Source organism: Muscardinus avellanarius (assembly GCF_963383645.1).
Source record: "Muscardinus avellanarius genome assembly, chromosome: 1".
Taxonomy (NCBI): Eukaryota; Metazoa; Chordata; class Mammalia; order Rodentia; family Gliridae; genus Muscardinus; species Muscardinus avellanarius.
In genome coordinates this window covers 219,882,265-219,909,866 of record NC_137786.1, presented here as the reverse complement: position 1 = coordinate 219,909,866, position 27,602 = coordinate 219,882,265, and the positions used below count along the sequence as shown (strand labels likewise).

General features: G+C 41.0%; 1 protein-coding gene across 3 annotated transcripts in view; it reads left to right on the top strand.

Annotated features, from left to right (window-relative positions):
• CKAP5 (cytoskeleton associated protein 5) overlaps positions 1-27,602 on the top strand; it is a gene marked incomplete at its 3' end in the record, with an annotated part of 103,838 nt that overhangs the window by 56,933 nt on the left and 19,303 nt on the right. For all 3 annotated transcript variants that reach the window (XM_080696363.1, XM_080696362.1, XM_080696361.1), the window contains exons 24-34: positions 673-867; positions 1,667-1,802; positions 5,769-5,857; positions 10,101-10,226; positions 12,204-12,353; positions 12,603-12,806; positions 13,253-13,388; positions 14,121-14,314; positions 18,035-18,207; positions 19,405-19,578; positions 19,807-19,927. In XM_080696363.1, coding sequence (XP_080552489.1) covers positions 673-867; positions 1,667-1,802; positions 5,769-5,857; positions 10,101-10,226; positions 12,204-12,353; positions 12,603-12,806; positions 13,253-13,388; positions 14,121-14,314; positions 18,035-18,207; positions 19,405-19,578; positions 19,807-19,927 — 1,698 coding nt within the window. The remainder of the gene's footprint in view (positions 1-672; positions 868-1,666; positions 1,803-5,768; positions 5,858-10,100; positions 10,227-12,203; positions 12,354-12,602; positions 12,807-13,252; positions 13,389-14,120; positions 14,315-18,034; positions 18,208-19,404; positions 19,579-19,806; positions 19,928-27,602) is intronic.

The window sequence follows — 27,602 nt, the reverse complement described above, 5'->3', positions numbered from 1 at the left end:
GACCGGAGGATCATGGTTTATGGACAACCTCAGCTACTTAGTGAAGCTCTCTGCAACTTAGTGAGACCCTGTTTCAAAGTAAAGACTAAAAAATAGGGCAGAGAGTGTAGCTCAGCAGTAGAATGCCCCTGGGTTCTATCCCCAGTACTGCCCAAAGGGGAAAAAAAAAAAGAATTTTTAAATTTATTTGGGTATTTTTATAATTTTAATACCCAAACATTCTGAAGAATTGTATCCTTATTATAAAGATGATTGTCATCGTTGCATATATTTTTTATATATAACAGTTTTTTTGTTGTTGTTGTTTTTGTTTTTTTGTTTTTTTTTTTTTGGTGGTACTGGGGTTCCTGGAAGCCCTTCTACCTCCGGGCTACACTCCCAGACCTATTTTATATTTTTGAAACTGGGTCTCTTATGCCAGCGCGGCTGGCTTCGAACCTGCGCGATCCTCCTGTCTCTGCCTCCCAAGCGCAGGGATTACAAGCGTGCGCCACCACGCCCGGCTTAAATATAACAGTTCTTAAGCAATGAAAAGTATTAATTTTGTGTTGGAAAGTTGCACTAGAAGAACTAATTTGATGTTTTTAACCAATGAAGTCATTAAGCCTGAGATCACAAATAATAACAATTTTCTACTTGAAGTGCATTACTAATCTTTGTTTCTTTCGGCAGCTTCTGGGTTGGCTGGCTGAGAAGCTACCTACTCTGCGTTCCACCCCCACAGACCTTATTCTTTGTGTTCCTCATCTTTACTCATGCCTAGAAGATCGAAATGGAGATGTGCGGAAGAAGGCCCAAGATGCTTTACCATTCTTTATGATGCATTTAGGATTTGAAAAAATGGCCAAGGCTACTGGGAAACTAAAGGTACTGTTGCTTGTTGCTGTTCCTGCTTTTAAATGCCATTAGTAAAATATTGAAGATGAATTTATGTAAGCAAAAGATACTACCTACTATGAGACTCAATTTGAAACCTTATGAGCTGGGCGTGGTGGCGCACGCTTGTAATCCCAGCATTCGGGAGGCTGAGACTAGAGGATCGCGGTTCGCGGACAGCCTCAGCTACTTAGTGAGGCCCTCTGCAACTCAGTGAGACCCGGTTTCAAAATAATAAAAAATAGGGCAGGGGGTGTAGCTCGGAGGTCAAATGCCCCTGGGTTCCATCCCCAGACCCGCAAAAAAAAAAAAGAAAGAAACCTTAATGAGACCAAAAATAAAATATTTAAGCTGAGCATGGTAGAACACTTTTGTAATCCCAATACTTGGGAGACTGAGACAGGAGGATCACAGGTTCACAGCCAGCCCCAGCTACTTAGTGAGATCCTCTGCAAGTTAGTGAGACCTTGTTTCAAAATAAAGATTAAAAAATCAAGCTGGGAGTGGAGCCCTGTGTACCGCAAATAATAAATAAATAAATAAATAAAATATTTAGCAGTATAGAGCTTACATGAGTCTGCTGACTCCTCAGGTTGAGAACTGTGACATTCTAGAATGATAGTGACTGGAGTATGACTTCATAATTTGTGTTACTTCTCTTGCACTCTGTGCTGCCTCCCTTCACTGGTGTTTTAAAACTTGGCGCTCAGTCATTTGACAGCACATGTTTGTAAGCTTGATATGAGTGCATTATTTGTTGTCTCTCACTTATATTACATTGTCTCTTTAGCCAACTTCTAAAGATCAAGTACTGGCCATGCTAGAGAAAGCCAAAGCTAACATGCCAGCCAAGCCTGCCGCACCTGCTAAAGCAACATCCAAACCAATGGGAGGGGCAGCTCCAGCCAAATTTCAGGCTGCATCAGGTAATCCTATTTTGAGAAGGTGAAAGGGAGGGAAATAATGTGAGTAAACTTTAAGAAGATAGCCATCCTCTCTCAGGTTCTAGTCCAGCCTCACAACATAGTGAAGACCTGTTTCAAAATGTAAAAGAACTTTAAGCTGGGCCTGGTGGCGCATACTTGTAATCCCCATGTTTGGGAGGCTGAGACAGGAGGATCGCACAGGTTCAAAGCCAGCCTCAGCTACTTAGTGAGGCTTTCAGCAACTTAGTGAGACCCTGTTTCCAAATAAAATATAAAATAGGTCTGGGAGTATAGTCAGGAGGTAGAAATCCTCTGGGTTCCACTCCCAGTACCACCAAAAAAAAAAAAAGAAAATATAAAAGAACTTTTTTGTGGGGTGTGATGGCGCACGCTTGTAATCCCAATACTTGGGAGGCTGAGAAAGGAGGATCGTGCAGATTTGAAATCAGCCTCAGCTACTTAGTAAGGCCCTTTGAAACTTAGTGAGACCCTGTTTCAAAATAAAGAATTAAATATAGGTCTAGGGGTGTAGCTCAGAAGTATTATGTCCCCTGGGTCCCATCCCTAGTACAACAACAATGAATAAACAATATTCTTCTGTTCAGTTCATTAGAAATTGTTGATGCTAATGAAATTAGAAAATTTTGCATATTTAAAACTTAGTATCAAAGTAAATATTTATTTTTAACAAATGTTGGAATCTTGCTAGGTAGAAAATAATAAATTTCAGAGATGGCTGTTCCTTGCTATTAAGAAGGTATCAATCACTGGGCGTGGTGGTGCATGCTTGTAATCCCAGCATTTGGGAGGCTGAGACAGGAGGATTGCACAGATTTGAAGCCAGCCTCATCTACTTAGTGAGGCTCTCAGCAACCTAGTGAGACCCTTTTTCCAAATAAAGTATAAAATAGGTCTGGGAGTATAGCCCAGAGATAGAAAAGCCCCTGGATTCCACCCTCAGTACCACAAAAAAAAGAAGAAGGTATCAATCTGGAGAAAGATTTTTTTTTTCTGGCTGATATTTAGAACATAATATTAAAAACTGAAACTTAAAGCCGGGCATGATGGCTCAGGCTTGTAATCCCAGCATTCGGGAGGCTGAAACCAGAGGATCATGGTTTGTGGACAGCCTCAGCTACTTAGGCCCTCCACAACTTAGTGAGACCCTGTTTCAAAATAATAAAATAAATAGGGCAGAGGGTGTAGCTCAGAGGTCAAAATGCCCCTGGACCCGCAAAAAAATAAATACATAAAAACTGAAACTTAAATGTAGGTATCAGTCTTGAGAAAGATTTTTTTTCCCCCTGGCTGTTATTTAGAGCATAATTTTGAAACTGAAACGTTCAAAAGCCAAGCATGGTGGTGCATTCATGTAATCTCAGTACTTGGAGGCTAAGACAGGAGAATTGCAGGTTCACAGCCAGCCTCAGCAACTTAGTGAGGCCGTGTGCAACTTTGTGAGACTCTGTTTCAAAATAAAGAATTAAAATATAGGGCCGGGAGGTAAGTTCACAAAAAAAAATTATTAAAGGAGATACAGATTTTCTGAATTAAAAAAAATTTTCAGCTGGGCATGGTGGCGCATGCTTATAATCCTCATGCTTGGGAGATGGAGACAAGAGGATTGCACAGGTTCGAAGCCAGCTTTGCTTGCTTAGGAGACCCTGTTTCCAAATAAAAATATAAAAAATAGGTGTCTGGGAGTGTAGCCCGGAGGTAGAAGGGTTTCCAGGAACCCCAGTACCGCAAAAAAAAAAAAAAAAAAGTTTTTTTCTTTCCTTGTACTGGAGATTGAACCCAATACAAGGGTTTAGTCTGAATTACTCTATTGATCTACATGTCCAGATCTTTTGCTGGCGCGCGCGCGCGCGCGCACGTGTGTGTGTGTGTGTGTGTGTGTGTGTGTGTGTGTGTGTGTGTGTGAGAGAGAGAGACAGACAGACAGACAGACAGACAGACAGACAGACAGACAGGGACAGGGAGATACTGGGGATTTAACCCAGGGGCATTCTTCCTCAAACTACAGCCTTAATTTTTTTTTTTTTTAAACAGAGTCTTGCTTAGTTTTTCTAAATTGCTGAGGCTGTCACATCCCCATGATTGAAATAAGAATGTCCTGGATGGGATACTTATATGAGCTTGTAGGATTGCCACATGTTTCATATTTAAGCATATTACTATAATTCGTTATGTGTTTCAAAACAGGGTCTTGATTGCTGAAAACAACAAAGAGAAGGCCCTTGACACATTCAAGGAAAGAGCAGGCCATTGTTTTCCTTGTTTCCAATGTGAGAAAATCTTGAATCAAAGAACCTTATTTTTGAAAACTTGCTCTACCACTGTTTACCATCCTTTGTAAGCAAGTTGTCTGAACTCAGTATCATTGTCCTAAAGATAAGTTTGTTCTTTGTCAGAATAGCATATTTCCAATCATTAAAAAAATTTTTTTTTATTTTTGTGGATCTGGGGATGGAACCCCGGGGCATTCAACCTCTGAGCTACACCCCCTGCCCTGTTTTTAATTCGTTATTTTGAATAAAAAGGAGGGCCTCAGTAAGTAGCTGAAGCTGTCCACAAACCGCGAATCTTCCGTCTCAGCCTCCCGATGTTGGGATTACAAGTGTGCGCCACCACGCCCGGCTTTCCAATCTTTTTCCAGGAGAGTTTTCACATGACACTATGAAGTAGCTGCTTTTTTTGTTCATGTATTTAACATTCTATATAGACCAGTCAACAGTGTAGACTGTATGTAAAGTAGTTACATTTAATAGTAGATAATGGCAAATTACTTTTATATACAAATCCCTAGGATGAGAAAATTGATTTAACCTTCATGATGGGAAGAGATATGTGTAGCCTGTTCTTGGTGATTGCCATTCTAACTGGAATGCCATAAAATCCCCAATATCAATTTCAGTTGCATTTACCTGATTGCTAATGGTGTTTTAATATTTTTTGTATTTTTTCTTTTGAGAAGTATCTATTCAGATCAATTGCCTAAATTTTTATTGAACTTACTTGTGCTTTTTATCATTAAATTTTTAAGGTTTTGAGGGGTTTTTGGTAAAAAATAAAAAAATAATTGGGCTGAGGATGAGGGTCAGAAGTAGATTGCCCCTGGTTCAATCCCCATTACTACCACAAAAAAAAAAAAAAACTAACTGAAAACATTTTATGAATTGATATGTTTAAGCCAGGCATGGTGGCTTAATTATAGGCATATAATCCAAGTACTTAAGTAAGACAAGAGGATCACAGGTTGGAGGCCAACTTCAGCAATTTATATGTTTATATATGTATATATATATATATATATATTTTTTTTTTTTTTTTTGGTACTGAGGATTAATTTAACCCCAGGGGCATTAATTCTACCTTGGAACTATAACCCAGACCTAGTTTATATTTTATTTGGAAACCAGGTCTCACTATGTTAATGAGGATAGTTTTGAACCTGTGAGCCCCCTGTTTTAGTGTCCCAAGTACAGGGATTACAGGCGTGTGCCACCACACTCAGCCAGTTTTCAGCAGTTTAATAATACTCTGTTGCAAAATTTAGAAAAGATGGCTGTTTTACATTTTCAGAAATGGACCATTCCAGCTGGGCGTGGTGGCGCACATTTGTAATCCCAGCATTCGGGAGGCTGAGACAGGAGGATCGCAGGTTCACAGCCAGCCTCAGCTACTTAGTGAGGCCCTTTGCAACTCAGTGAGACCCTGTTTCTAAATAAAGAATAAAAAGTAGGGCTGGGGGTGTCACTCAGAGGTAGAATGCCCTGGGTTCCATCACCAGTACCACAAAAAGAAAAAAGAAATGGACCATTCTAGATCCTTTCTCTTGCATACATTTCCTTTGGATACATTTAAGACTGCTGACTTTCTTATGATTATATACTTAACCTGCACAGAAGAAATGGTTATTAACTAAATTTACACCCATATAACATGCTTTTTCCCCCTTCACAGCACCTGTTGAAGATTCTGTTTCCAACACTGTAGAAGCCAAGGCTGATCTGAAAAAGGCCAAAGCTCCGGGAGCTTCCTCTAAAGCAAAGGTGTGTTAATTCTATGTACTTAAATGTTGATTTGCTTTTACCTATGTCGTTCTACTAGGAAAGATCATATTAAATTTTTGTGTGTGTGTGTGTGTGTGTGTGTGTGTGTGTGTGTGTGTGTGTGTGTGTGTGTGTGTTAAGTACTGGGGGTTGAAGTTGGCCAGGTGGAACTCGAACTTGGGATCCTATTATCTCAGCCTCCTAAATAGCTGGGAATACAAGCATGTGTCATCACACCCGGCTATACTCTTCTTGACAATACCAAATTGTTATTTATTGGGTTTTTTGCAGTACTGGAACTCTACCTCCCTCAGCCTTGTTTTTTCTTTTTCTTTTTCTTTTTGCAGTACTGGTAATTGAATCTATGAGCATTCTTCCTCTAAGCTACACCCCCAGCCTTAGTTTTTTGTTTATTTTTTATTTATTTATTGTATTGCTGGGAATTCTGAGCTACACTCCAAGCCCTATTTTTTAGTCTTTATTTTGAAACAGGGTCTCACTGAGTTGCAAAGGGCCTCACTAAGTAGCTGAGGCTGGCTGTGAACCTGCGATCCTCCTATCTCAGCCTTCCAAATGCTGAAATTATAAGCATGGTCCACCACGCCCGGCTTTTAATCTTTATTTTGAAACAGGATCGCACTACGTACCAAAGGATGGCTGCAAACCTACAATTCCCCTGTCTCAGCCTCCCAAGTACTGGGATTACAAGTGTACACCACCACACCTGGCCTTCTAATTAATTTTTTACTTTGAAATAGTCTCACCAAGTTGCTGAGGCTCCTCTCAAACCTGCCTGCAATCCTCTTGTCTCAGCCTCCCAAGTACTGGGATTAAAGATATGCACCACCACACCTGGCTTTAATGACATTTTTAACATCACACACATGGTCATAGTTTCTGAATCACAGTTCAGAGCTCGTCAGTGTATCAGACTATTGTTTATTTAATACTTAAAAAAGAAAAATTAAGCCAGGCACAGTGGCGCACACTTGTAATCTAAGCATTTGGGAGGCTGAAACAGGTGGATTGCAGTTTGAGGACAGCCTCAGCTACTTGGTAAGGCCCTTTGCAACTCAGTAAGGCCCTGTTTCAAAATAAAGAATAAAAAATAGGGTTTTGGGGGTTGGTAAATATCATATGTTGGTAAATATCGGGACCAGGGGTGCACCGCTCAACAGCAGGAAGAGATTTATTTGGAGATAGATCTGGGAGGAGGCAACTGACCGGGAGAGAGTCCATGAGAGACAGGGGCCCCTCCCTGTCTTACAGACTAGGGGCTTTTTATGGGGCGTTAGGAGGGAGGGATAGTTACAGAGTTGTGGGTTTTTCCCATTGGTGGTCTTGACAGGGGGCAGGACAGATAGGTTTATGGGCTGGGGCGGGAGTTGGTTAGGGTCACTTTTTACACCGCTGATGGAGTTCTTTGTTTTCCACCTCGTCTGGCCAGGCCTCACAGCCAGACCTCTCAGTGCCCACACTGGGGATATAGCTCAGAGGCAGAATGCCCCTGGGTTCCAGTATTGCCAAAAAAAAAAAATAAATAATAATAATTATTATTATTATTACAGAACAGTATAATTAATCTAATAATAAGCAGGAAACTTAAGTCTAGGTAGAAAAAACTATTTTACTAGCTATATGCAATTGATGAAAAGATATAAGAATAGGAACTTTTATTACTCAGTACACTCCTGTCACAGAATGGACACTTTCTAGACATTCTTCTATAAATTATAATTATCCAGTTTTCTTCCGAATCCTTGGGTCCTTTAACTCTGAATTAATTTAAGTGGTTAATTATCTTTTTTTTTTTTTTTTTTTTTTTGATAGCACTGGGCATGGAAACCAGGGGCTTTCTACCTCTGGGCTACACTCCCAGATCAATTTTATATTTTATTTGGAAACAGGGTCTCAGTAAGATGCTGTGAGCCTCACTAAGTAGCTAATGTTGGCTTCAAACTTGCGCAGTCCTCCTGTCTCAGCCTCCCAAGTACTGGGATTACAAGCATGTGCCACCAGGCTCAGCTCCGAGTAATTATCTTTTAAACTATCCAATAAAGATTTTTTTTGTCCTTTTCCTTTCCTCATCCCGGATTTAACAATTGCTTCTTTTAGTATTTTGAAGTATTTTTTACTCTATTCTTAATCCCATGATTTTTTTCCACTCTTTTGCAGTTTACAAAGCAATTTCATATAAATGATCTCTTATTTGTTTTGTTTTGTTTCTTAGTACTGAGAATGGAACCCAGGGGCTTTCTACCTCCAGGCTATACTCCCAGCCTTATTTTATATTTGTTTGGAGACAGTGTCTATATAAGTTGCTGAGAGCCTCACTAAGTAACTGAGGCTGGTTTCGAACCTGCATGATCCTCCTGTCTCAGCCTCCCAAGTACTGGGATTACAAGTGTATGCCACGAAGCCCAGCTCAGATTTGTTTTGATTGAATGACTTCAGTGTTTAGAATAGAAAGAAATTCTGGCCAACTAAAAGTAGTAAATCTTGCTACATTTATAATAATAATGATTCCAGTAATGAAATTGGAATTTTAACTTTAAACATACTTGCTGTTTTTCTCCCCCCCACCTTGGTAAAAAGATTCTAAATCTTCAATTATTTTTAAAAACCACTTTTGTGTGTTTGTGTGTGGTACTGGGGGTGAAACCCAGGGGCTTTTCTACATCTGGGATGTACTCCCAGACTTATTTTATATTTATTTAGGAACAGGGTCTCAACTAAGTAACTGAAGCTAGCTTTGAACCTATGCAATCCTCCTGTCTCAGCCTCCCAAGCATTGGGATTACAAGCGTGCACTGCCACGCCCAGCTAAAAACCACTTTAGTGGTATATGTATTTAAAGTATTTCTAGCAACTTTATCTAAAAGCAGGTTAAAAGGGATTCTAGTTATGCCACTGTGATAAGAGATACATTAAATACAGAGAGCCAGATGTGGTGGTGCACACTTGTAATCCAATAAATGGGAGGCTGAAGCAGCAGGATCTCAGGTTCAAGGCCAGCCTTAGCAACTTAGTGAGACCCTGTTTCAAAATAAAAGAATAAGCCAGGCATGGTGGCGTACTCTTTTAATCCCAGCATTTGGGAGGCTGAGACAGGCGGATTGTGTTTGTGGCCAGCCTCAGCTACTTAGTGAGGTCCTTTGCAATTCAGTGAGACCCTGTTTCAAAATAAAGAATAAAAAATAGGGCTGGAGGTGTAGCTCATAAGGTAGAATGCCCCTGTTCCATCCACAGTACTGCAATTCATAAATAAGTTGCTGAGAGCCTCACTAAGTAGCTGGTGCTGGCTTCAAATCTGCACAATCCTTTCTCAACCTCCCAAGTATGGGATTACAAGTGTGCGCCACCACACCCGGCTAGGATCCTGTTTTAACCTAAAAAATAAAATAGGACTGTGAGTATAGCTCAGAAGTAGAACACCCCTGAGTTCAATTCCTAGTACTACACAATAAATTAAATAGATAATGTAGATAAATAGATAGGAAGGAGGGAGGGAGGGAATGTAGCTCAAAGATAGAGCACGCTGGGTTCAATCCCTAATACCACCAAAAACTGAAAGGGGTTGGGGGAGACATGAGGTGTACTTCAGAAATAGAGTATCCCTGGGTTCATTCCCTACTATAAAAATACATACACACACACATATATACACACGCATCTATTACTGAAGATTCAAGAAAGAACTCTCTAGTAAACAAAAATAGTAGTGACCCAATTACTATTACCTATGAAAGGTAATTACAGCTTTTCCAACTATATTTCTTTCCAGCCCATAAACTGACAGTTACTTAAAAATACCGGTAAGAGTTGTTTCTGAAAGGTGCCAGGCGTGGTGGCACACGCTAGTAATCCTAGCATTCAGGAAGCTGAGACTGGAGGATCACAGTTCACATATAGCCTCAGCTGTTGAGTGAGGCGCTTTGCAACTTAGTGAGACCCTGTTTCAAAATGAAGAATAAAAAATAGGGCAGGGGGTGTAGCTTGGAGGTCGAATGCCCCTGGGTTCCATCCCCAGACCCACCCCCCCAAAAAAAAAAAAAAATTCTAGAGAAACCTGTACAAAATCATACTATATGTAAGATTCTATGAATCATTGGTTTCTTTCATCTTGTAATATAATGTAGAGAATTGTCTCTGGTCTCTGTAAAATCACCCTTTTATTGGGCACAGCATCATACTTCTCATAAAGTGACCTAGTTAATCAGTATTTCCTAAACTTTGGTTGCAGAGTGCCCAAGGAAAGAAAGTGCCAAGCAAAACCAACTTAAAAGAAGATGAAGACAAATCTGGACCTATTTTTATTGTTGTTCCAAATGGAAAGGAGCAAAGAATGAAAGATGAAAAGGGATTGAAGGTAAGGAAGGAATGGGATTCTTTAGGAGTTGTTGTTTATTTTGTTTTTGTTTTGCAGGTCTGGGGATGGAATCCAGGGGCATTTGACCTCTGAGCTACACCCCCTGCACTATTTTTTATTATTTATTTATTTATTTATTTATTTATTTATTTATTTATTTATTTTTTGGTGGTACTGGGGTTCCTGGAAGCCCTTCTACCTCCAGGCTACACTCCCAGACCTCTTTTTACATTTTATATTTGGAAACAGGGTCTCCTAAGCCAGCGCGCGCGGCTGGCTTCGAACCTGCGCGATCCTCCTGTCTCTACCTCCCAAGCGCGGGGATTACAAGCGTGCACCACCACGCCCGGCTATTTTTTATTTTGAAACAGGGTCTCACTGAATTGCAGAGGGCCTCACGAAGTAGATGAGGCTATCCGCGAACCGTGATCCTCCAGTCTCAGCCTCCCAAATGCTGGGAATACAAGCGTGCGCCACCACACCCACCTAGGAGTTGTTTTGGTTGCGTTTTTTTTTTTTTTTTCTCTCTGTTAATCAGTAATAGTTTTGCTGTCTGAGATTTATATTGTGAAATATTTGGTAATTAATGGGATCTTTTATTTATATTCAAAATTACTTTATAGGAATAATAATTTCTACAAAAGGAACTATAGCATAGACTTATTGTATGTTTTTCCTCTAAATAGAGAAATTTGTTAGTAGTGTTTTGGGGTTTTTTATTAGTATTTTATTTTATTTATTTATTTCTTTGTGTGTGTGTGTGTGGTACTGGGGGTGGAACCCAGAGGCTTTCTACCTCCGGGCTATACTCCCAACCCTATTTTATATTTTATTTGGAAACAGGGTCTCATTAAGTTGTTGAGAGCCTCACTAAGTAACTGAGTCTGGCTTTGAACCTGCATGATCCTCCTCTCTCAGCCTCCCAAGAGTGGGGATTACAAGCGTGTGCCACCACGCCCGGCTTTTATTAGTATTTTAAAATCAAACAGTGACTTTTTTAACAACGGGACATAGGTAATATCTGCTGCTGCTGCTTTTTTTTAATTTTTATTTTTTTGCGGGTCTGGGGATGGAACTCAGGGGCATTTGACCTCCAAGCTGCACACACTGCCCTCTTTTTTATTCTTTATTTTGAAACAGGGTCTCACTAAGTTCCGGCGAGCCTAAGTAGCTGAGGCTGTCTGCAAACCACGATTCTCCGGTCTCAGCCTCCCAAATGCTGAGATTACAAGTGTGCGTCACCACGCCAGTCTGGCGCTTCTTTAAATCTTTCATTATAAAATAAAGTAAAATGAAGATTTGGTGACTAAGCCAGGCATAGTGGCACACACTTTGTTTTTCTTTTTGTTTTGCAAGTTTGGGGATGGAACCCAAGGGACATTTGACCTCCGATATACACCCCCTGCCCTTTTTTTTTTTTTTTCTTTATTTTGAAACGGGGTCTCACTGAGTTGCAGAGGGCCTCACTAAGTAGCAGAGGCTGTCCGCTAACCACGATCCTCTGGTTCTAGCCTCCCGAATGCTGGTATTACAAGCATGCGCCACCACGCTTGTCGTGCACACTTGTAATCCTAGCATTCAGGAGGCTGAGAACGGAGGATCGCAAGTTCGCAGCCAGCCTCAGCTATTTAGTGAGACCCTCCACAACTTAGTGAGACCCTGTTTCCAAATAAAGAATAAAAAATAGAGCTGGAGGTGTAGCTTAGAGGTAGAATGCCCTGGGTTCAATCCCCAGAACCACACACAAAAAAAATTAGTTATGCTAACAGTGTCCACCATGGTCTACACCATGGTATACAACTATATTATTGACTTTTCTCGTAAGAATTGCTCAAAATTTTTTTGTTATAACATTTTCAGAGTTTGAGACAGTTTTTTTTATGTTTAATTACAAATCTAATTTTAAAATATCCTATTAAATTGAGTCTGTAGCTGCATCAAATATGCTATTGGACTTGAACACTTTTTCTTTCCCAGGTACTGAAGTGGAATTTTACTACTCCACGGGATGAATACATTGAACAACTGAAGACTCAAATGTCTAGCTGTGTGGCTAAATGGTTACAAGATGAGATGTTTCACTCTGATTTTCAGCATCATAATAAAGCCTTGGCAGTCATGGTGGATGTAAGTTTGTAATAGATAAATATGCATATATCATGGAAATACTGAGCCCTGTGAAATAATCAGGAATTTGCATACCTTGACAAGGAAGCGGTATACACCATATTCTCTCATTTGTAGAGCTGTTATTATAGAATAAATGACTATATATTTCTAGGTCTTTTTGGTCTTTTGTAAAATTTAAAAATACTTGTCTGATAGAACTTAGGCTTTCATACTGTCTTATTTATGAGAGTTTTGTTTTATTTTAAGCACCTGGAGAGTGAAAAAGAAGGTGTTATTGGTTGCCTGGATCTTATCTTAAAATGGCTTACTCTACGTTTTTTTGACACCAATACAAGTGTCCTGATGAAAGCACTGGAATATTTAAAATTGCTCTTCACCCTACTGAGTGAGGAAGAATATCATCTTACTGAGAATGAAGCATCTTCCTTCATCCCCTATCTTATCCTTAAGGTAGTGTGGTTTGTTTATTGGTTTGTTTGTTTTTTAACGATACTGAGAATAGAACCTAGGGGCATTCTACCTCCGATCTACACCCTAGCCCTATTTATTATTCTTTATTTTGAAACAGGGTCTCACTAAGCTGCTGAGGCCCTCACTAAGTAGCTGAGGCTGTCTGTGAACCACGATCCTCCAGTCTCAGCCTCTTGAATGCTGGGATTACAAGTGTGTGCCACCACACCCAGCAGAAGGTAGTATATTATTCTCACCCTAGAAGACTGCTCGAGTTTCCAGATAAACTCAGTCTCTATACATGTATACTCTCTCCCTTTTTCTTTCCTTATATAATACCTTCCACCATCGCTCTCATGCCCTATTCTTTTAAGATACAGTAATGCATAAGGTAACCATTGTTACCCAGAAAATGCCACTTAATCATTATTTTCCTTGTTGACTAGGTTGGAGAACCAAAGGATGTCATTCGTAAAGATGTTCGTGCCATCCTGAACCGGATGTGCCTTGTCTACCCAGCCAGCAAGATGTTCCCCTTCATCATGGAAGGAACGAAATCCAAAAACTCAAAGCAGAGAGCAGGTGAAGCAAACTCTTTTTCTCTTTGTAGTGCTGAGAGTTAAACATGCTAGCTATGCAAGTGCTCTGCTACTGAGGAATACCTCCATCCCCCAAAAGTTTAAGTTTAGATGTGAATTACTTCAACATTGGCTCCTTAAAGTAGTTTATAGATGAGCAAGGAATTTTCTTTAGTGTCTATGTGGTTGATTCCATCCTTTTGTCTGTGAGAGTGATGAGTTGCACACTGGTGGCGCCATGGTATCGGGTGATACAGGCACTACTCAGTACCACCCTGGTGACAAAATCAAGTGCACAGGGGCCATCTGACTCACAGGCATCTATTTCTTCCAGGAGTAGTTGCTATAATACTACTATTTTATTAGTAAGAGGCAGTATACAAGAAAAAAACTCTAGATAGAGCTACAATAAGACTTAAATCCTTCATGCCTGGCATGATAAGGTACCCAGGATTTGGGAGACTGAAACAGGAGGATCACATGTTTAAGGCTAGTACAGTGTCTTAGCAAGACCCTTTTTCAAAATAAAAAGGGCTGAGGGTATAGTTCAGAGGTAGAATGCACCTGGTTTCAGTCTCCAGTCACACACACACACACACACACACACACACACACACACACACACACACACACTTTTAATGCTTCATGAATACCAAAGGAAATGTATCTAATAAAGAGAGGCCTGTATGCCAAACACGTATTGAGTGTAATTAATCTAGCTTTTTCTCCCCAACAGAGTGCCTGGAAGAGTTGGGGTGTCTAGTTGAGTCCTATGGCATGAATGTTTGCCAGCCAACCCCAGGAAAAGCCTTAAAGGAAATAGCTATTCACATAGGAGACCGTGACAACGCTGTACGCAATGCTGCCCTCAATACCATCGTAACAGTGTACAATGTACATGGTGATCAAGTGTTCAAACTTATTGGAAATGTGAGTGACTTTTCTCTGGGCATCATCAGCATGTTGTGAAAAGAATTCCAAGATATTTTATGTGCTGGATTTCCTGCAGTCTCAACTATACTGCTTATTAGTAAACTCAACCCATCAGTATATTTTAGAATCTAGATAGATGCTTGAGGCATCTCTGAGTAAAGGACGTTTAGGTTGTATTTTTCTGGAAATCAGATATTCTTTTCTGAACATTCTATTCATAGCAATTTGCTTTACATGTGAGAACTATTTTAAAATCAAGAAATTCGAGCTAGTCTAGCATTTAAATTCCACATGGCAATCTGTGCTGTAATTTTTTTTTTCTTTGCAGTACTGGGGATTAAACTCAGGGGCATTCAACCTCCGAGGTACACCCCAGTCCTATTTTTTATTCTTTTTTAATTTTTTTTCGGTAATGGGGCTGGAATCCAGCAGCATTCTACCTCTGAGCTATACCCCCAGCCCTACTTTTTATTCTTTATTTTGAAAAAGGGTCTCACTGAATTGCAAAGGGCCTCACTAAGTAACTGAGGCTGTCTGTAAACCACAATATTCCTGTCTCAGCCTCTCAAATACTGGGATTACAAGCATGTGCCACCATGCCTGGCTATTTTTTATATTTGGAAACAGGGTCTCATAAGCCACTGAGAGCTTCACTAAGTAACTGAGGCTGGCTTTGAACCTGTACATTTCTCTTGTCTTAGCCACCCAAATGCTGGGATTATATATGTGCACCACTACGCCTGGCTCTTATTTATTTTGAAACAGGGCTTTGCTAAGTGTTTGAGGCTGGCCACAAACCTACCATCCTCCTGTCTCAGCCTCCCAAGTACTGGGATGCACTGTAATTTTTAATATGTTCAGTTTTCAGTTAGTTTCCCCCATGCCCCACCCCCTGGAAGAGTGTGGTTATGTCAGATTAAAAGCATCTCATACCCAAACACAAGGTGCATGCCTGTAATCCCAGCTGCTCATGAGGTTAAGGCAGGAGGATTGCAAGTTTGAGGGCAGCCTGGACAACTTAGCAAGACTCCATCTTTAAAAAAAAAAAAGTCATCTTGAGCTATAGCTACAAGCTACTTATGCACTTTAGCTTCTATCACTGACCCTTTGATTCCTTTGAGCCAGTCGATACTGTGGCCGAACCTCAGTTCTTCCCTCCACTTATATTGTAGTACCACCACTTATGTATACTGCACTTAAATATTTTACTCCTTTTATCTGATCAAACCCTATTACCCCACAATTGAAGTAGATAGAGCAGGTAGAAATTTCTTTTTTATGGCACGGGGGATTGAACCCAGAGGCATTTTACCTCTGAGTTAAACCCCCAGCCCCATTTTATTTTTTATTTGGAAACAGGGTCTCATTAAGTTATGGAGGGCCTCTCTAAATTGTTAAGACTGGCTTCAAACCTGCAATCCTCCTGTCTCAGTCTCCCAAATACTGGGATTACAAATGTGTGCCACCACACCTGGCTCAAGCAGATAGAATTTATTTTTATTTATTTATTTATTTATTTATTTATTTATTTATTTATTTATTTATTTATTGTACTGGGGATGGAACCTTTCTACCTCCGGGCTACACTCCCAGACCTATTTTATATTTTATTTGGAAACAGGGTCTGTTAAGCCAGCAAGGCTGGCTTTGAACCTACGCGATCCTCCTATCTCCGCCTCCCAAGTGCGGGGATTACAAGCATGCGCCACCACGCCCAGCATGTAGAAATTTTAAAGATGACCTATAGTGAAGATTCTTGCCCATTGTCATGCAGCTAACATATAGTAACCAACTAACTTTATTTATTATTATTCTTTATTTTGAAACAGGGTCTCACTGATTTGCAAAGGGCCTCACTAAGTAGCTAAAACTGTACACAAATGGCGATCCTCCTGTCTCAGCTTCCCAAATGCTGGTATTACAAGTTTGTGTCACCATGCCCAACTTGATTTTTATTTATTTATTTATTTTTGGTGGTACTGGGGTTCCTGGCAACCCTTCTACCTCCAGGTTACACTCCCAGACCTATTTTTTTTATACTTTTTTATTTGGAAACCGGGTCTCTTGAGCCAATGCGGCTGGCTTTGAACCTGCACAATCCTCCTGTCTCCGCCTCCCAAGCGCGAGGATTACAAGCGTGCACCACCACGCCCGGCTGATTTTCAACCTTTTAAACTATAACAATTATAGGTACTTAGTGAAACCTTCCTCAACTTAGTAAGACCCTGTTTTAAAATAAAGAGTAAAAACTAGAGTTGGAGATGTAGCTCATAGGTATAAATAAATAATCAATCTAGCCTTGTATAGAGGCTTATACTTGTAATCTAAGTACTTGGGAGGCTGTGAAACAGAAGGATCACAGGTTCAAGGGCAGCCTCAGTAAATCAGTAACTCTCAGTTTCAAAATTAAGCCAGGCATGGTGGTACACACTTCTAATCCCCACACTTGGGAGGCAGAGACAAGAGGATCATGCAGGTTCGAAGCCAGCCTCGCTGGCTTAAGAGACCCTGTTTTCAAATTTAAAATAAAATAAAAAGTTAGGCTAGGGGTATAACTCCAAGGTAGAGTGCCCCTGGATTTAATCCCAGTAAAACACACATACACACACACACGCACGCATGCACGCACGCACACAAAATAAGGCTGGGGATGTCACTCGAAGGTAGAATGCCCCTGGGTTTCATCCCCAGTACTGCCAAAAAAGAAAACAGTTTTCACTTAATTATTTGGTTTGGGTTTTTTTGCACGTGTGTGTATAATACTGGGGATTCAACCCAGGGGAACTATACCACTGAGCTACACCCACAATCCCGTGTGTGTGTGTGTGTGTGTGTGTGTGTGTGTGTGTGTGTGTGTGTGTGTGTGTGTTGTGTCTGTGTTAGTTATTAGGGATGGAACCCAGAGGCTTTCTACCTCCAGGCTATAGTCTCAGACCTATTTTATATTTTATTTGGAAGCAGGTTTTCACCAAGTTGCTGAGAGCTTCACTAAGATGAGGTTAGCTTCGAACCTGTGTAATCTTCTTGTCTCAGCCTTCCAAGTACTGGGATTACAAGCATGCTCTATCATGCTTGGGCCTATTTTATTTTTTCACCCTGCAGTATTGGAGATGGAACCCAAGGGCATTCTACCTCCAACCTCCAAGCTATATCCCCAGCCCTATTTTTTATTCTTTATTTTGAAACAGGATCTCAGTGAGTTGCAAAGGGCCTTACTAAATAGTAGCTGAGGCTGCCCACAAACCATGATCCTCCCATCTCAGCCTCCCAAATGCTGGAATTACAAGCGTGTGCCACCATACCCAGCTACCTATTTTATTTTGAAACAGCCTCTCACTAAGTTACTACACACTGGCCTCAGATCTGTGATCCTCCTGTCTCTTCCTTCCAAGTACTGGGATTAGAGGCACATGCCACCACACCTAGCTTCCAATTAGGGTTTGTTTAATTTTTGGTACTAGAAATTAACCCGGGACGGTCTACCTCTGAGCTATACCCCCAGCCCTATTTTATTTTTTAATTTGAAACAGGGTTTCACTAAGTTGCTAAGGGGCTCAATAAATTGCTAAGGCTGGCCTTGAACCTTCAATTCTCCTGATTCAGACTCCCAAGTACTAGGCATGTGCCATGACTCCCGACTCCAGTTAGGTTTTTGATTCTCCTCATATTTCAGTAGATGAGTATGTTTATAAGTTACATTTGGGCCCTTTTTTACAGCTTTCTGAAAAGGACATGAGCATGCTTGAAGAAAGGATTAAACGGTCAGCAAAGAGGCCCTCGGCTGTACCAATGAAACAGGTGGAAGAGAAACCTCAGCGCACACAGAACATAAACTCCAATGCCAACATGCTTCGAAAGGGACCAGCTGAGGACATGTCTTCCAAACTCAAGTATGTGGATGGAGAGAGTTGTCTGAAAGCATCTTTGTAGATTTAGCTTTGTGTGCTTAGAGCTTGTCCTGTAACATAATCTTGAGTTCATGTAGTCATTGTCATGCATGACAGAGTGTCTGGGTAAATGTCTTGTAACCAAATGTTTAATCTTTCAGCCTTCATTGTCTTTGTCTTTGTCTCAAAACCACTTCTAAATGGTCTTGTGCCTTCTTTCACTGCTTTTCCGTGGACAGAATTATGTATCGCACTTATAGGATGTAAGTACTGCCTGCTAATTTCTCATTAGCAGGGCTCTTATATCTTTCTAACTTCTGACATGGATTCATCCCCTCTGGTGGGTGACTGGCTCAGAGTTTATAACCAGGGTAGAGGGTATTCATAAATATCAAGCCTTCCGTTAAAATTCAGTAGCTAGCAGGAATGACAGCTTAATGTCATGTGACTAAAATATTGATTCACCTCTTCTCATGTTATATTTAGCTGTATTCAGGTTCCTATTCTTGAGATAAGGCTAAGTAAAAAGCATGCAACCCAGAATTGGCCCAAGCAAGACAGCTCTATTTTGGGTTGTGTCATGAGTATAATTTTAACCAACTTTAATTTGGAAACTTGGCATACCTATTTCTGAAATAAAATGCTGACCCTGACCTGTCAAGAGTGACTATGCTTAAAGAGTGCTTGTCCTGCAAAGTACAAAATGTACTCAACACTGCATGCAATGATGCTTATTATTAGGAAAACTTAAACTGGTTAATTTGGTGGAAAAAAACAACTAACCTAGATATTTATATTTTTGCCCATAGGTAGTGAGTTTTGAGTTGATATAAATATACTTTCTTTTCTGTCCCATCTGGAATAGAAGTTTGTTGGCTTTAATGAGTTAAGGATAATACTTATATCCGGATATGGTGACACAAGCCTATAATTCTAGTACTCCAGAGGCTGAGACAGGAAGCTCCACAGATTTGAGACCAACCAGCCTCAGCAATTTAGCAAAACCTTGTTTCAAAATAAAATAGGGCTTGAGGTATTGCATAACGCACTTTCTTAGACTCAAGAACTTAAAGCATTTAGGGGGGCTGAAACCAGAAGTTGAACATCTGTCTTGGAGCTTTGGGGCAGCTGGCAGTTCTACTCTTGCCCTTTGGTCAAGAAGTTTCTCATAGTTCAGGAGCCTCTTTTTGCTTTCCTTAGCCAAGCCCGAAGCATGAGCGGGCATCCTGAAGCTGCCCAGATGGTTCGCCGAGAATTCCAACTGGATCTAGATGAGATTGAGAATGACAATGGTACTGTCCGGTGTGAAATGCCAGAACTTGTCCAGCACAAATTGGATGACATTTTTGAACCAGTCCTTATTCCTGAACCCAAGTAAGTTCAACTTGTTCATTTAAGTACAATCAGTTCTTGATCATCAGCATATATATCTAAAAAGAGCTCTCTGAGCAGGTATGTAGTGAAAACTTTTTAGAACCTATTATTATCTGACTGGTAGCAGTTTTTTACTAAGACCTGGATCTAGAGGGAAATTATATAATTTCCACTTAGTAGCATGTCTTGTAATAGAGATTGAATTTTTCTCTTCGCTTTACTATCCAGGATCCGGGCTGTTTCTCCACACTTCGATGACATGCACAGTAATACAGCATCCACAATCAATTTCATTATCTCCCAAGTAGCCAGTGGTGACATCAATACAAGCATCCAAGCTCTGACACAGGTAATGGAGGTGCCCCATTGATAGTAATCCCATTGATGAAGGTAGAAGCTATAAGAATAATGGATTACATATACCCTGGCAGTCATGGCTATAATGAAGAAGTGCATAGCGGTCATTCAGTTATCACTTGTTTCAGAAAATGCAGCAATAATAAAGCCTTATTTTTTATAATTTCATATATTCACCAGAAACTGGAGATAAAGCAGTAAACAAGTAGAGACAAGCTCTCATTGAATATACTCAAGGTTTTAGTGAACAAGTCTTGGTGGTGCACATCTGTAATCCCAATATGTAGGAGGCTGAGGCAGGAAGATCACAGGTTTATGAACAGTCTCAGCAAGTTAGCAAGATTCTCAGCAACCTAATAAGATGCTGTTTCAAAATAAAAAAGGGCTAAGAATATAGCTCAGACAGAACACCCCATGGTTCAAGCCGTAGTACCATGATAAAAGAGAAATAACTAGTGGATAGTGACAAAAAATAATAACTATAATATAAACATAATAATAACTATCATATAAACATAATTACTGAGGTGGGATGATATAATAAGGGACTGACTGGATAGTTTCTTAGATTGAGTGATCAGGAAAAAAAAATTGGGGGTGTTACTAGGGATTGAACCTACAGGCATTCTGACTCCGAGCTACACCTCTAGCTCTATTTTATTTATTTTTTTTTATTTTTTTTTTTTTTTTTTTTTTTGGTGGTACTGGGGTTCCTGGAAGCCCTTCTACCTCCGGGCTACACTCCCAGACCTATTTTTACATTTTTACTTGGAAACAGGGTCTCCTAAGCTAGCGCGTGCGGCTGGCTTCGAACCTGCGCGATCCTCCTGTCTCTGCCTCCCAAGCGCGGGGATTACAAGCGTGTGCCACCACGCCCAGCTATTTTTTTTTATTTTGAAACAGGATCTCACTAAGTTGTGGAGGGTCTTACTAAGTTGCTGAGGCTGTCCTCGAACCTGCAGCCCTCCCATCTCACCTTTCAAATACTGCAATTATAGGGATATGCAGATAAGGGGTAAGAACATTTCCAGAGGGAACATTTAGTACACAAAGTTCCTAATGTAGGAATGAGCTTGGCATCTTCAAGGAAACAATAGAAAGTTTCTATCTAGGTATAATGTATAGGGAGGAAGACAGTTCAGAATTGATTTGAAAGGCAGGCAGCAACCACAGCATGTAAAGCTATTTTTTGTATTGGTAGTATTGAGATTGAACTCAGGAGCATTCTTCCTTCAAGCTGCACTGCCAACTCTTTACTTTTTGTTTTGAAATAGGGTTTTGCTAGGTTGCTGAGTCTCTAATTGCAGAGGCTGTCCTCGAACCTTATAATCCTCCTGTATGAGCCTCCCAGATACTGGAATTACATACATGTACCACTATGCCCAGTCTAACTAGGTTGATGAGAGGCTCACTACTTACTGAAGCTTTCCTTGAACCTGCAATCCTCCTGTCTCAGCCTTCCAGAAGTTTTCTTGTTTTGTTTTTGTGTTTTGGTTTTTGGTTTTTGTTTTTGTTTTTTGGTTTTGGTGGTACTGGGGGTGGAACCCAGAGGCTTTTCTACCTCCAGGCTATACTCCCAGACCTATTTTTTATATTTTATTTGGAAACAGGGAGTTCCCAAAAGTTGCTGAGAACCTCACTAAGTAGCTGAGACTGGTTTCAAACCTGTGAGATCCTCCTGTCTCCGCTTCCCAAGTGCAGTGATTACAAGCATGTGCCACCACACTGTGTGTGTGTGTGTGTGTGTGTGTGTGTGTGTGTGTGTGTGTGTGTGTGTGTGTTACTGAAAATGGACCCAGGGTCATTTTACCTCCCAGCTATACCCCCAACCCTACTTTTGTATGTGTTTGTGGTTTTGGGAGTTGAACCCAGGGGCATTCTACCTCTGAACTATACCCCAAGCCCTATTTTTTATTCTCTATTTTGAAACAGGGTCTCACTAATTTGCAGAGGGCCTCGCTAAGTAGCTAAGGCTAGCCGCAAACCTGCAATCCTCCTGTCTCAGCCTCTCAAGTACTGGAATTAGAAGCATGCACCACCATGCCCAGCTAGTTTCTTGGTTTTGATGGTTGTATCATAATTATGAAAGAGAATATTCTTGTTCTCATTTTAAAAACACACAGAGCTGAGCCAGGCGTGGTGGCGCATGCTTGTAATCCCCACACTTAGGAGGCAGAGACAGGAGGATCGCACAGGTTTGAAGCCAGCCTCACTGGCTTAAGAGACCCTATTTCCAAATAAAAATATAAAATAGGTCAATGCCGGGCGTGTTGGCGCACGCTTGTAATCCCCGCGCTTGGGAGGCAGAGACAGGAGGATTGCGCAGGTTCGAAGCCAGCCTCAGCTACTTAGTGAGGCGCTCAGTAACTTAGTGAGACCCTGTTTCCAAATAAAATATAAAATGGTCTGGGAGTATAGCCTGGAAGTAAAAAGCCTCTGGGTTCCACCCCCAGTACCACCAAAAAACATAAAAATAAAATAGGTCTGGGCCGGGCGTGGTTGCGCACTCTTGTAATCCCCGCGCTTGGGAGGCAGAGACAGGAGGATTGCGCAGGTTCGAAGCCAGCCGCGCGCGCTGGCTTAGGAGACCCTGTTTCCAAAATAAAAATGTAAAAAAAATAGGTCTGGGAGTGTAGCCCAGAGGTAGAAGGGCTTCCACGAACCCCAGTACCACCAAAAAAAAATAAAAATAAAATAAAATAAAAGGTCTGGGAGTGTATCCCAGAGATAAAAGGGTTTCCAGGAACCCCAGTACCACCAAATAAAATAATTTAAAAAAAAAATACACAGAGCTGGGCATGGTGGCACACATTCGTAATCCCAACATTTAGGAGACTGAGACCAGAGGATGGCGGTTTGTGGATAGCCTCAGCTACTCAGTGCAGCCTTCTGCAACTTAAGTGAGACCCTGTTTCAAAATAAAGAATAAAAAATGGGGCAAGGGGTATAGCTCAGAGGTCAAATGCCCCTGGGTTCCACCTCCAGACCCTCAAAAAAAGAAGAAATAGCCAGGCGTGGTGGTGCACGTTTGTAATCCCGTGCTTGGGAAGCTGAAACAGGAGGATCCCACAGGTTCGAAGCCAACCTCAGCTATTTAGTGAGACTCTCAGCAACTTAGTGAGACCCTGTTTCCAAATAAAGTATAAAATAGGTCTGGGAATATAGCCTGGAAGTAGAAAAGTCCCTGGGTTCCACCCTTAGCACCACACACACAAAAATAGATGAATATACCATAAGCTGGTTAATTAGCAGTGTTAACATGCTGCTAATTAAATCTATTTAGAATTAAATATACTTGTGTAAAAAATATATTCCCAGTTGGGCATGGTAGCACACGCCTATAATCCCAGCACTTGGGAAGCTGGGACAGAGAATCTCAGGTTTGAGAACAGCTTCAGCAAACCATAAGGCTCTCATTACCCTAGTGAGACCCTGTTTCAAAATGAAAATTTAAATATATATATACACACACACACAGTAGGTAGGCATGTACACCCAAACCTGTAAACTAAGTACTTGGGAGGCTGAGACAGGAGAATCAAAGGTTTGAGGCCAACTGTAACAACTTAGCAAGACCCTGTTTCAGCCAGGCATAGTGGTGTACACCTATAATTCCAGTACTTAGGAGTTTAAGACAGGAGAATCACAGGTTTGCAGCCAACCTCAGCTACTTAGTGAGGCCCTGTGCAACTTTGTGAGACCCCGTTTCCAAATGAAAAATAAAATAGGGCTGGAGGTGTAGCTCAGAGTTAAAATGTCCCTGGGTTCAATCCCCAGCACCTAAAAAAATAAAAGAATCTGTTTCAAAATAAAAAGGCTTAGCCGGGTGTGGTGGCCCATGTTTGTAATCCCAATAATTGGGAAGCTGAGACAGGAGGATCCAGGTTTGCAGCCAGCCTCAGCTACTTAGACCCTCCACAACTTAGTGAGATCCTGTTTCAAAGTAAAGAATAATGGGCTGGGGATTTGGCTCAGAGGTAGAATGCCCCTGAGTTCAATCCCTGGCACCACGATAAATAAATAAATAAATAAATAAATAAATAAATAAATAAATAAATAAATAAATAATTTGAGGATGCAGTTCAGAGGTAGTATGTCCCTAGGTTTAATACCCAGTATTACACAAAAGAAAGAAGCCAAACGTGGTGACACATGCCTGTAATCCCAGTACTTAGAGGATGGAAACTGAGACAGAAGAGAGGATCGCCAGTTCAAGGCCAGCCTCTGCAACTTAGGCCCTGTTTCAAAATATAAATAAAATAGGGCTGAGGGCCTAGCTCGGAGGTAGATACCCCTGGATTCAATCCCCAGAACAAAAAGAAAAAGAAAGAGAGAAAGAGAAGATTAGGGAGGGAAGAAGGAAGACATAGTAGGGGTGAGGAGAGAGCACTCGTCTAACATGAGTGATGCCCTACATACAACAAAAAGAAAAGAAAATACACAGTAAAATGTTGGAGAATGAGCTAGGCGTGGTAGCGCACACCTGCAATCCCAGTACTTGTGAGGCTGAGACAGGAGGATCACAGGTTCAAGGACAGCCTCAGCAAGTAGTGAGACTCCAGTCAACCAAGTTGACCCTATCTCCAAGTAAGAAGTAAAATCAGGCTGGGGGTGTAGCTTGAAGGTAGACTACCTCTGGGTTCAATTCCCCGGTACCACCAAAAAAGAAGAAAAAAAAAAAGTTGGAGAATCATGAAGTATCAGAATGACAACTTAACTCTCAAATGACTTAGGATTCTTTATTATATGTACAACTTTTCTGTAATGTTTGCATTTTATAATTTGGGAGAAAGTTATTCTAGCCACTTGTGCAAGTCAGCTTCCTGTCACTATAACAAATTCCTGAGCTAATCAAATTATAAAAAGAAAAATGGTTATTTTGACTCGAGATTTCACTCTTTGATCACTTGGCCTTTTTGCTTTGAGCCTGGGCAACACATCTTAGCAAGAGCATGTAACTGCTCATCTCATGGCCACAAGCAAGAAAACTTAAAGGCTGAAATCCTATTGTCCTCTTCAGGGGATACCTACCGTGACCTTAAGACCTTCTTCAGCTGGGCAGGATGCACACCTATAATCTCAGCTGAGACAGCAGGATTGCAGACTTGAAACCAGCCTCAGCAATTTAGTAAAACTCTATCTCAAAATAAACAATAAAATGAGCCGGGCATGGTGGTGCACACTTGTAATCCCAGCATTTAGGAAGCTGAGACAGGAGGATCTTTGTGGACAGCCTCAGCTACTTAGGCCCTTTGCGACTCAGTGAGACCCTGTTTCAAAATAAAAAATAGGGCTGGGGATGTCACTTGGAGGTAGAATGCCCCTGGGTTCCATCTGCCATACCAAAATTAATAAATAAAATAAAAATAAAAAATTAAGCGAGCAAGTCTTATAGCTTAAGGGTAAAATGCCCCTGGATTCACCATTACCAAATAAATAAATAAATAAAGCTCCCTTTATGTCTCACCTTTGTTTCTTTTTTTATACTAAGGATTAAACCCGGGGCATTCTACCCCTGAGCTACATCCTCAGCCCTTTTTATTTTTTATTTTGAAACAAGCTCTCACTAAGTTGCTGAGGCTGGCCTTGAACCTGCAGTCCTCCCAGGTACCTGGATTACAGGGGTATGCCACCACTGTGGCTGACTGCCCCCCCCACTGTGTGTGTGTGTGTGTGTGTGTGTGTGCGCGCGCGCGTGCACGTGCGCGCGGGCGCTTTATTAGGGTTTGAACAAAGAGACATTTTCTTCCACCAAGCTACACCCCTACCCCTATTTTTCACTTTTTATTTTGAAGCAGGGTCTTGCTAGGTTGAGAGTCTTACTACTTGCTGAAGCTGTCCTTGAACTGCAATCCTCCTGTCTCAGCCTCCCAGGTACTAGAATTATAAGCATGTGCCACCACACTCACCTGGCTCCACTCCTGTAAGGTTCCACCACCTCCCAATGGTGCCACACTAGACACCAAGCTTTTACCACAAGGACATATGGGGGCACACTTCAAATCCAAACTATGGCACCACTCTGTAATAGAGACCAGATTATAGGCAAGGCAAGGGTAGATACCAGGAGACCTATTAGAAAGCTGTGGTCAAAATTCATATTAAAGGTACTGTCATATGCCACTAGGATGATAGCAGTAGAGAGGGAAAAAGGTACATGGCTTCAGAGTGTCTTTGGGAGGCATATAGTCTGCAGAATTTGATCATAAAGTGGATATGAAAAGTAAGGGGAAAAGGAATCCAAATAACTCCTTCAGTTCTGGCTTCACCACCTTGGGAGATGATTATATTATATATCAAGATGGAAAGAACAACCTTAAGAGATTAGTCATCAAGAAATAAGTTTTTCCTGTGTTACCTTTGTGTGTGTGTGTGTGGTAGCTGTCCTATTTTTGTTGTTGTTGATGTTGTTGTTGGTCTTTTGATTTTTTGAAACAAGGTCTCACTGAGTTGTAAAGAGCGTCACTAAGTAGCTGAGGCTGTCTGCAAACCATGATCCTCCGGCCTCTGCCTCCCTCCTGAATGCTGGGATTACAAGCATGCGCCACCAACTGTGTTACCTTTTTGCAGGCCTTTAGACATCCACATGAAGACAAATGGCTAAGAATGAAAAGGCAGAATCAGGAATCTTAAGATTTTTTCTATTGCTTGATAGTCTCTTATTACAAGTTTTGTTTTTAGCCATACTTGGAGGGCTGGAGACAGGAAGATCACAGGTTCAGAGCCAGCCTCAGCAACTTATCAAGACTAAACAACTTAGCAGGACCTTGTTTCCAAATAATAAAATAGGGCTGGTGATATATAATACAGAGGTAGAATGCCCCTGGGTTCAATCCCTAGTACTAACAAAAAATGTTTTGTTTTCCAGCGCTATACCACTGAATAGCTCAGTGGTAGAGCTTATGCTTAGCATGCATATGGCTCTACCTAGTTTCAATATCCTGAACACAACCAAAACAAATTTTAGCTTCTGGAAGAAAAAAATTGAGGGGATAGTGGCTTGAATGCATACATCCTGTTACCTTTCTCTGTCAACTTTGATCCAGTGACCTGCTTTTTCTGAGTAAAGGAGCTGTTGAGTTAGGTAGATCATATCTGAAATGTGTGAACAAATCTCTATCTTGTACAAGACATTTTTCCCATTTGGGCCTCAGGACAACTTGACGTTTAGTAGTGCAGTGTGCAGGATAGAGGATCAGAAGGCCAGAAATCCTGGAGACAAACTTCAGTTAGTCTGTAGATCCCCTCAAAGAAGGACAGTGGTGGCTTCCATGAGTGCCACTTAGGAGGACCTGATGTCTCCCAAGGAACTTCAGGGACCTGAACAAAAACCTGTGTATGTACACTGTCTGAAACTGTTATGTGTAAAAGTGTTTTGGACCTTCAGAGAGAGATGGCAAAGCCAAAATGCTTGCTTTTGGTGCTTTGCCATAGGACTGACAACATCCCAACCCGTATGCCACAGATCTTTAAGGAACAAACTCTGCTTCATCTCCCCACCATCCTCAGAGTTCTACTATTCAAGGTGTCCTAAGCCAGGCCTGAGCGAATCCTAAGTAGTAGGAAACAATACACGTAAGGGACCCATTAACCATGAGGAAGAACAAAAGAAAATAACAGAATGGAATCTCCTGGCAAAATGAAACTTCTAGAGTATTCTCCTTAAG